We start from the raw sequence: 10070 nt of genomic DNA, 5'->3' as shown, positions 1-10070 counted from the left end.
CAGTATGAGATATGAAGTGGCACCGTACGGGAGATAATTGTATCTATTGCGGTAATTAAACATGCCCTAATCAAATTTAAAAGCTATATATTATTAAACTAGATTATATATACAGATAACACATATATATATATATATATATAAAATATGTATATATATATATAAAATATAATATCCAAGTATCTTAGATGAATTTTTTGGTAGTTCTCGTGGAAAAATAATATACGGAAAATAAATAAAACAAATAGAAACAAACGGAATTACTTTTATTGTTACATCTCTTCTTCTTCTTGTTACATTACAATGAAAATGAAATACATATTTATAGAAAAATTAAGAAATAGCGTAAAAAAGAAATATAGACATAATGGAAACAAATCAGATAAACAATATTTGATATAATCATATTGTATCCATTATTATTTTTCATCATATCTCAAATCTTATTTTACTCTCATCTCATATTCATTTTTTCATTTTAACATTCCCCTAAAAATTGACTTTGCAAGAATGAAAAAAAGTCAATCTTAAATTGATAATGCTATAAATCTCCCGCACATTTTCATTGTCTGTGGAAAAATTCATAAACACCAAATTTTATTCTTTTAGAGAGCATTAATCATTTTCAAATCACTTCACTTGACTTTAAAGTTCTAACTTTAATTCTTTTTGTCATATCATCTTGCTTGATATGAGAGTTTTTATCTTTGACTTTTGTTTGTCATAATACATCGTTTGAATTTGGATTTTTATTCTCTTTTAAACGATTTAGATATATGAACATCCAAAACGCCAAAGAAAGAAAAGAGTAAAAAAACTATAAAAAAAACATATAGTCCAAATCACAACGCTGCTATGATATCAGTTCTAACTAGGCATTCTCAACGCAAATCTGTAAAAAAAATGGTTATATGAATTAATTTAAATCATTACAACTAATTCATAAATTACATTGTTAATATATATGGTCTACTGGTAAGAGTACATGCAAATTATACTTTTATCTCTAATTCAAATCCAATCGTAAAAAGAGGTATTCATTCTGATTTCTCCAATTTTTTCATAAATTTAATTGAATGAAATATTCGGTGAAAATTTGAATTATCCAAAAAAATATTGTTAATACAGATCTCTCTGTAAATATCGTTGTATTGATTTTTTTTCTTTGAATCTTCTACATATATCCAGTGATCAATTTGCAAGGATAAGATATGGCAACAAGTGGATACGGATTGGCTTACATGCCACTCTTGTCTTCAAGGGGTTCCTCTCATTGATGACTACTATGCTACTCGGCTCAATGTTTTTGGAGGATGATAGTCGACCAATTTATTTATTAACATCCATGAAATAGAAGCTAATTACTATTATAAGAAAAAAAAACATGTTTTAAAACACCTTACATTATACAAATTATATATATTTAGTCGATTTTGATCGGATCAGGGCATTATAAAAAATATCATTATTTTGTTATTTTGACTTCAGCACATACATTTCTCCAACTATGATATTGTGATCCATGTGATCCGAAATATAGTGTAGTCACATGTTGATCTCATTGTTTATAACGTTAAATTTATGATGTTTTAATCAAATGATTAGTAAAATATATGAGAAATGAACATAATAAATTAGTGTGATCATCATAAATTTAACGTTATGATATCAGTAAGATCAAGATGTCAGCACACTATATTTTGGATCACAGAGTTACAAACGGAGAAGGACATGTGTTGAAATCAAAATAGTAAAATAAGAGTATTTTTGATATAATGCCGATCGGATCGATTCTAAAACCATTTAAATACATTATATCTTAAGAGTAAAAAAAAATCTGGTATTTAGATTGAAGGAAAGTGACCAAAAAATGGGAGAAAACAAAGCAAAACAACAGAGCAGGTCTTTATATATATTAGCCAATAAGAATTTTCTACGATTACATTTATATTTCATCTCTATATCTTCTCAACGTTGAACGATAATAAATTCTCTATAATATTTTGCTCTAATATGGTATAAGATCATAATATTTTCCAATGCTGTATTTCGAAGATTCAAATCTTCAAAACCCAAAACGAAATTCGTTCAACATAATAATTAGGGTTCTAGAGAAACAACTGAATCTATCACTATCAAGGCCTGTGAATGTTCCAAAACTATATAACACGTAAGTTCCATAAGAAGCTTTTGAGAAGTCGAACACGATTTGCCTTTGAATCTTCGTTTACAATATATACATATTAAAAAAAAAACATGTTAATATATATAGTACATGGGTTTTCCCAGTTTCGGACGCGGCAAACATTGCTTTCGGAAGTCGACGGTTGTTGACACGTGTCAGGGACCCGCATCACCTAGTGCCAGATTCTGCTTTAGCCTTTGCCTAGAGATTGAAACACGAGTGGATGAGATTCGTTGAACTCATTTAGAATCTTCATTCGATCTTTGAATATATATGGTTTTGATGAACCCTCCAAACTATAATGATTTTTTTTTTAATATCCTGCTGCCCTAATATTATCGTCTTTATGATTAGTTATTCGATCGCTTTGTATCAGTGATCAAGGTTTCTGATTGATTGTTTAACAAAAAAAAAAGATTTCTGATTGATTAAAAAATAATTATCGCTGAGACCAAAGAAGTCGTCGGTCCATGAAATGAAATAAAATTAATACTCCATATAGATTTTCCACCATGTGTGACTGATTAAAGGCAAAACACACTCTCTCTCTCTCTCTCTCTCTCTCTCTCTCTGCACAGACAGGTAGAACACACACCTCCAGATTCTCACGTCTTTTTTTTCTTTTAACTTTTCTCGTTTTCCGAAAAATATTTTCGTATAAATAAAAGAAGAGAATCCACTCTGCAATTTCAACACTTGTACGTAACCAGTACGATTACGACCAATCTCTCTGCGAGCACCATCTTTGTACAGTTGAAATTCTCCATCTTTTCTCGCTTTCCTTTGGTTTTCTCTCTCTGGGTATCTTCAAATTCCATCAGTGAGGAAGCTCCAAACCCATATGTCTTGTATGCTAAGCTGCTCTAATGGCGTTGTGATTGCAACCGCCATGGTTGTCTCGAGTACTGCTCTTTTTCTCGCCATTTCACGCCAGTTTTCTGGGAATCAGACGACTCAGGGTCAGGGTCCACGACCAATCCTCCGTTCTAGTCTTTCTTCAGGTGCCCTTTGATCTTTTTTCTCGGATGTTCCGCCGTTTTCTCGGGAAAGTTCTCTGAAATTTTCCCGAACGTTTTCATTTTGGTTTACAGAAGAGAAGAAGAGAGAGAGGAAGAAGCAGAAGAAGAGGGTACGGTTCGCGGAGAATGTGAAGGAGACGAAAGGGAACGGGGAAGAGTACAGGAGGGAGCACAGCCGGAGAACCGAACTGCTGGGTAAACCGGAGGAAACCGGGTCGGTTTGCAGGATTGAGATGCCGGCGAACCGGATTGCTCTCTACAATGGGATTCTCAGGGACAGAAATCAAAGAATTCAGTGCTCCTATTGACTTTTCTTGTCGACTAATAATTTCCAAAAGAAAAAATTATTTTCCTTTATTTTCTTGGGAAAATATATTTTTCTTTTGAAACTGTGGTAGGCGCTTCTTCCTTTTTTCTTTCTTTTTCCTCTCTGTGAATATGATTTTTCTTTTTTTTCTTTTTTTTTCCCAATGTGTTCTTTCTTCTAAAACTATGTAGTTATGTATATGGTTGACATGTAAAACACTTGATTTTGTATTAACTAATGTGTGTGTAGTACATGAACTTGAACGATACTCCATCCATTTCAATATAAATATGGCTTTAAAAATTATTTTTTGTTTTTAAATAGTAATTATTTTAGATTTTTTAGATAATTTTTATTAAAAATTTCCAATTCTATCCTTAAATAAAAATATCAAACTTAAATAAAGTATTAATATAGATATGATTTCATAAGTGTATATAAGATAATTTTAATTTTTAAAAAATTGTGAAAATTTTGGTTTATTTAGTTTTTAAATTGGCTTAGTAACTAGAAATGTCTCCTTTGATCTCAAAAGATTTGATTACTATAATTTAAAAGATTTCCATACATAATAAATATTAAAAGTAAAAACAATCTCCGTAAGTCAAGAATAATACAATGTTTAATAAAGTGGAAATAAATAATCATATAATATTTTTGCACAAAATGTTCCTTCAAGTATATTTCCTTAGTTTTGATTTACGGTTTTTGAATTTCTCTAATGGTGTAGGTTTGTTTGGACTATCCTCTTCAAGATTCGGCTTTTTCAAAAGCAAAAATAACAATCTTTAATAAAGCAGGAAAGCAAATAAAAAAATAACAATATAATATATAATATGATAATTATTACATATGCATTGCATAAATTTGATTTGGATTTGTTTTGTTAATATTGTTAATATATTTTTATATATTTATTCTTATAATTATCTAGTTCACTATTTTTAGAGATCATTTTCTAAAATAACAATATAATATATAATATGATAATTATTACACACACACACACACACTAAGAAAGTCAATCTTTTTCCATTTCTTATTGACGTATGGTGAATGAGGCAAGAGGGTTGCCCAAAATTAATTTTATTATACTCCCAAAATAAATAAATAAATAAATAAGAGTTGGGTTAGGTGAAGGGGAAAATCATAAACATGGGGCAAATGTGAACAAGAAAACAACATGGACCAAATGGCACAATTCTAATTTAATTTAATGATTAATAAATTAATTTTGTTATGTTTCACAAGATTCCAAGGAAAATTCCTACAATGCCGCCATGTTGACTAGATAAGGTGAAAAGAGAAATCTTTCTAGAAAGAAAATAACTATAAGAAATAGGAACATCCCAGATTTTATTTTGATATTCTTTTTTTAGATATTTCCATTTTATAAAAAAAAAATTGTTTAGTTTTTAACGGACCAATTTAATCAAATTCGATTATTATTAAAGAAAATAATAAGAAGACTATATATAAATCAGGATCAATATTTTAGATTTTCGAATTTCGATTCATTTTGGATTTATTTAGATTTTCTTTTGTTAAAAAAAACTATTCGTTTTAGAAGATTTGCGTTTTTTTTAAATTACATATACTCGTTTTTAAATCAATTTTTGTTGAAATATAATCCAATATTATTTGGTTAGATTTCATTTATTTATTAGAGCACATTGGTCACGCCAAGGAAGATTTTCTCAAGTATTATTGTGTTATTTATTTAGCGTGCCGTCTCCATGTTCTCTTAGGTTTCCTCTTTCGTGGTTACGACGTTTTCATTTTGGTGTTTTCATTATTATTCTCATTTTTTTTCTTCCAAAACCCACATTGGGAAATTCAATCCATACGTAAGATACATATACACACCAAATTTTAAAATTAAGTTGACATACAAAATACACATATCCACACCTTTGGTATATTATAATACGAATGTTAGTTAATATATATTGCGCAACATGAGACCGACCGTCCAACATGGATAAGGTCGGTCCTAATCCTAACAAATCCACTATGTCTATATGTTAGGAGTCATAATTATATCATTTTTTACATATTCTATGCAATGTAAGAATAAATCTTGAAATTACAAAATATCTTTATAGTTATTAAAAATTATAAAAATAATCAAAATTTTTATTTCAATATGATTTAGATCCAGATATCTAAAAATTCAATTGAATTTTAATTTTAATATGTAAAATATTTGGATATAAATTTTAAATACTTTAAAAATATTTTCGGATATGTGCCCACTTCTATTGTGTGTGTCACTTCAGTCCTCGTTGTCCCTCTGTGCCATCCGTTTGGTCTTTGCGTTTAAAAACTGCGAAGTTAGCATATGGGCAGTGTCTCTACGGGGGCCCCTACATTCATAGAATACTATTTTTTTTTATCATATAGATAATTTATTTTATAATGCATTCGGGAGAGAAACAAATATGAATTTCGGACAAATTTTCTTTTAAGGTTCAAAAAGAAATTGCCGCAAACATCAAATTAAAAAAAAGCATAAACCTTAATAAACGGGATGAATTTCATGTTCCCTCTAATAATCTAATTTATCTTTGTCATTGGATTGTGATTAATATTTAATGTCGATCTACTCTTGATTTTGAGAGAATACAAAGACTTCGTCTCAATTTCTTTCGGACAAATTTTCTTTTAAGGTTCAAAAAGAAATTGCCGCAAACATCAAATTAAAAAAAAGCATAAACCTTAATAAACGGGATGAATTTCATGTTCCCTCTAATAATCTAATTTATCTTTGTCATTGGATTGTGATTAATATTTAATGTCGATCTACTCTTGATTTTGAGAGAATACAAAGACTTCGTCTCAATTTCTTTCTTTTATTATTATTATTATTATTATTATTATTATTATTATTATTATTATTATTATTATTATTATTATTATTACATTCAATAAATCTGCCCAAAACTTAGATAGTTCCATCAAAAAATTTTATCAAACAATGTATGTAAACGGATCTCTCTTAAAACTCAATATCATTTTAAAATTAGTTATTTAGATTTTATCCTAATAATTTCAAAACCCATTTACACCATAGTTATATAGACTGATAAAATTAAGAGATTGTTGAAGAAATTAAAAAAAAAATTAAGAGCTGAAGACAGAAACTCTATCGTGAATGTGATATGGTTGGGTCCGTCACTGTCATCTGATGATTCGATGTCGCAATAGCCGTCTGAGCTCTGTTTTCTCTCTCTCTCTCTCTCTCTCTCTCTCTCTCTTTTGAAATACGAAATCTTTTGCCTTGCGCCCGAGGAGGCTGAAATTCATGATTCTACGACTCCCATTAAGGTTAAAGTCTCCCAAAGCATCGACCTTGAGGCTGTTCATCTCAACGATGGCTGAATCTGTATCCAGGGATTACACTTGTTTGATCGATGCTTGCAAAACGATCCCCCCCCAAAAAAACAAAAAATCAATTCAGTGATCTTGTGCGTAGGCTATCCTATTCATCAACTTGATTCTCTCGGATTCGTGGGGATGAACATAAATGGGCCTTCAATATCGTTACATATGGGCCTAGTGGCCCAAGCCCACATTTCGTTGCAGTTAGGAACTTCAATATACCGCACTTAACGAGTTTTATCCTTGTATACCCGAGTCACCGGACACAACAGGGATGAGTCGACTCGTACGGGCCCCACCCGCGAGAGATGGATGAGATCGTCCTCATGGACGCCACCGGAAAGTGTCTCCTCACCGTCAGAAGAAAGGTACACTCATCCTTTTTTCTACTTTTTTTTTTTCTTATCTCAACAGGGATGAGTCGACTAGTACGTTCAAAATAAAATCACAAATTTCATAAGAAAATACTAATCAATTTTTTTTGTATTTTAAAATTTTATTCGTATGAAAAACCACCTATTTTTTTTAAATCAGAAATGATATATGATTATAAATATATCAATATTTAAATATTTATTTATATGAACATATTATTATTACCAGTAAGTAAAAAGAAAATATATATTTGCAATTGCACACGACCATAAAAGATTGTCCATGATCTAAAAAAACAAACATGAGATTTACAATCATGAAGCACTAATCCTCTGTAACGGGGTGCACCTTTTTTTCCATATCATCATCCTCAACCGAATCGTCACCGTTGATCTGATCAAGCACGAGCACCAACCCCATCGCAAACGCACCGTCGAAACCGGGTTTAACGGTGAGAGAAAACACGTCGCGTCCAAGAATCACGTTTGTAGACGCGTCCACTTTGCGTTTGATCTCAGCCACTGCACGCTTCTCCGCGTCGTACATAACGCAGTTTCGTTGTGCGGAATCTCCGTCGATCATGTATTCTTCACCGGCTTCGTCGTATACCTCCACAGTCATTGTGCACCGTCCGATAATCGACGATCTTCTGACGCTGAAGATCGGTTTCTGACCGTCCGATCTCTCGCCGAGAAATCCTTCCCACCTCTGGTGAAGTGTCGGCCTCTGTTCATAAAAACCAACTCGTGTTTAGTCGAACTCGACGACGGGTTGACTCGTACTGTCTCGAGACGAGTTCAAATAGGGGATTGACACAGCAGAGAAACCATAATCTATCTTTTGCCACCTCGATTACTGAGTTACATGAACTTCGTTGCAACCAGGTCGATGACTCACTGAGTTGACCAAAAACAGAGAAACGCAAGAAGTTTTACAGAAAATGCGAGATTCTTTTCCCAAGAATATTTCGATCGAGAAACAAAAATCAGTTTACACCCATCGATCAATATTAGATTGCGACCAAGCCCTTCCAATCAGATCCAGTCCACCACAAGCAAAACGTAAACTTTCACTCTCTTTTCTTACCCGAGTCACCTGAACGAGTCGACTCATCCCTGCTGAGATGAGAAAAAAAGAAGAAAAGAAGGATGAGTGTATGCCTTTCTTCTGACGGTGAGGAGACACTTTCCGGTGGCGTCCATGAGGACGATCCCATCCATCTCTCGCGGGTGGGGACCGTACGAGTCAACTCGGAAGGTGAGCTCGCCGTTGCAGTCGTAGACGGCGAAACCGTCGCCGGAGAAGAAGAGCGATGTCTTGCAAACTGTTAGTTGCTTCTCTTCTTCGTAGAGATAAGCTTCGTTCACCACCATTCCCATCCGCATTCTTCTTCTCCTTGGTTTGTGATGGATGAACGAGTGCATACTTCAGCGATCATATTGACTCGAAGTTATGCACCACTACCTGTAATATTTGTAAATATTTATTTATTTCTATTTTTTATGATTCAAGAAACGTTAGAATATGACAAGAATTTCAAAAGATGCCAATATATAGAAGCTATTTTTCTTTTTTTACAAAAATGATACGTTTTTTTTAAGAATTAGGTTAGAGGGGTAGTATTTAGTTGCATACTTTTCGTTTTGTGGATACAATGGATATAAGTTGAAGTGAATTAGAAATTTGAATTTTATCAAACAATGTATGTAAACGGATCTCTCTTAAAACTCAATATCATTTTAAAATTAGTTATTTAGATTTTATCCTAATAATTTCAAAACCCATTTACACCATAGTTATATAGACTGATAAAATTAAGAGATTGTTGAAGAAATTAAAAAAAAAATTAAGAGCTGAAGACAGAAACTCTATCGTGAATGTGATATGGTTGGGTCCGTCACTGTCATCTGATGATTCGATGTCGCAATAGCCGTCTGAGCTCTGTTTTCTCTCTCTCTCTCTCTCTCTCTCTCTCTCTCTTTTGAAATACGAAATCTTTTGCCTTGCGCCCGAGGAGGCTGAAATTCATGATTCTACGACTCCCATTAAGGTTAAAGTCTCCCAAAGCATCGACCTTGAGGCTGTTCATCTCAACGATGGCTGAATCTGTATCCAGGGATTACACTTGTTTGATCGATGCTTGCAAAACGATGGACCAACTCAAGCAAATGCACTCTCTATGCATTACAACAGGTATGGGATCAGACCCAAGAATCCAGAAAAAGCTTCTTGTCTGTTGCTGTAGCAGGCGAGGCGGCGAAATGGGTCACGCCTGTAAACTGTTCGACAGAATGCATGAACGGGATTTGGTGGTGTGGAACACCATGATCAAGGGGTGGTCCAAGGTGGGTTGTGATGGGAAAGGAGTAACGTTGTATATGACGATGTTGAAGAACGGTGTGATGCCGGATTATTACACGTTTCCCTTCTTGTTGAATGGTCTTAATCGGGACTGCGCGTCAGATTGCTGTAGGCAGCTGCATTGCCATGTCGTGAAGTTCGGGTTTGAGTCTAACGTGTATGTGCAGAATGGGATTGTTTATATGTATTCTTTGTGTGGTTTAATGGATATGGCTCGTAGGGTTTTCGATATGAGATCTAAAGATGATGTCTTTGCTTGGAACTTGATGCTCTCAGGGTATAACAGGATGAACCAATACGAAGAAAGCAGGGCGCTTTTTCTCGAGATGGAGGTAAACATGGTATTCCCCACTCGGGTTACCTTAGTTCTCATCCTTGCTGCTTGTTCCAAGTTAAGGGACAAAGATCTATGCAGAAGGGTTCATGGATATGTGAAAGAGTG

At 33.2% G+C, this 10070-nt stretch overlaps 3 protein-coding genes across 4 annotated transcripts in view; 2 read left to right on the top strand and 1 right to left on the bottom strand.

Moving 5' to 3' along the window:
- The first annotated feature begins 2670 nt into the window (after positions 1–2670).
- On the top strand, positions 2671–3800 carry LOC104815531. The gene is made up of 2 exons (XM_010543949.2): positions 2671–3186; positions 3277–3800. Exons 1-2 carry the CDS (start codon positions 3027–3029, stop codon positions 3510–3512), a joined length of 396 nt encoding a protein of 131 aa, XP_010542251.1. The 5' UTR covers positions 2671–3026; the 3' UTR covers positions 3513–3800.
- A 3780-nt stretch (positions 3801–7580) lies between these two features.
- Positions 7581–10070, bottom strand: part of LOC104815528 (protein LURP-one-related 12-like) — a 7672-nt gene continuing 5182 nt past the window's right edge. Inside the window, exons 2-3 of the mRNA XM_010543946.1 lie at positions 8428–8731; positions 7581–7993 (exon numbers count right to left, since the gene is read on the bottom strand). Coding sequence (XP_010542248.1) covers positions 7592–7993; positions 8428–8691 — 666 coding nt within the window. The 5' untranslated portion in view covers positions 8692–8731 and the 3' untranslated portion in view covers positions 7581–7591. The remainder of the gene's footprint in view (positions 7994–8427; positions 8732–10070) is intronic.
- The window catches only part of LOC104815527 (putative pentatricopeptide repeat-containing protein At3g15930), a 2659-nt gene continuing 1698 nt past the window's right edge, over positions 9110–10070 (top strand). Inside the window, exon 1 of one of the 2 annotated variants that reach the window (XM_010543944.2) lies at positions 9110–10063. In XM_010543944.2, coding sequence (XP_010542246.1) covers positions 9295–10063 — 769 coding nt within the window. In that variant the 5' untranslated portion in view covers positions 9110–9294. The other variant, XM_010543945.2, reaches the window with a different exon arrangement.

This window comes from Tarenaya hassleriana, unplaced genomic scaffold (genome assembly GCF_000463585.1).
Source record: "Tarenaya hassleriana unplaced genomic scaffold, ASM46358v1 Cleome24, whole genome shotgun sequence".
Lineage (NCBI taxonomy): Eukaryota > Viridiplantae > Streptophyta > Magnoliopsida > Brassicales > Cleomaceae > Tarenaya > Tarenaya hassleriana.
This window is presented reverse-complemented; position numbering and strand designations above follow the sequence as displayed.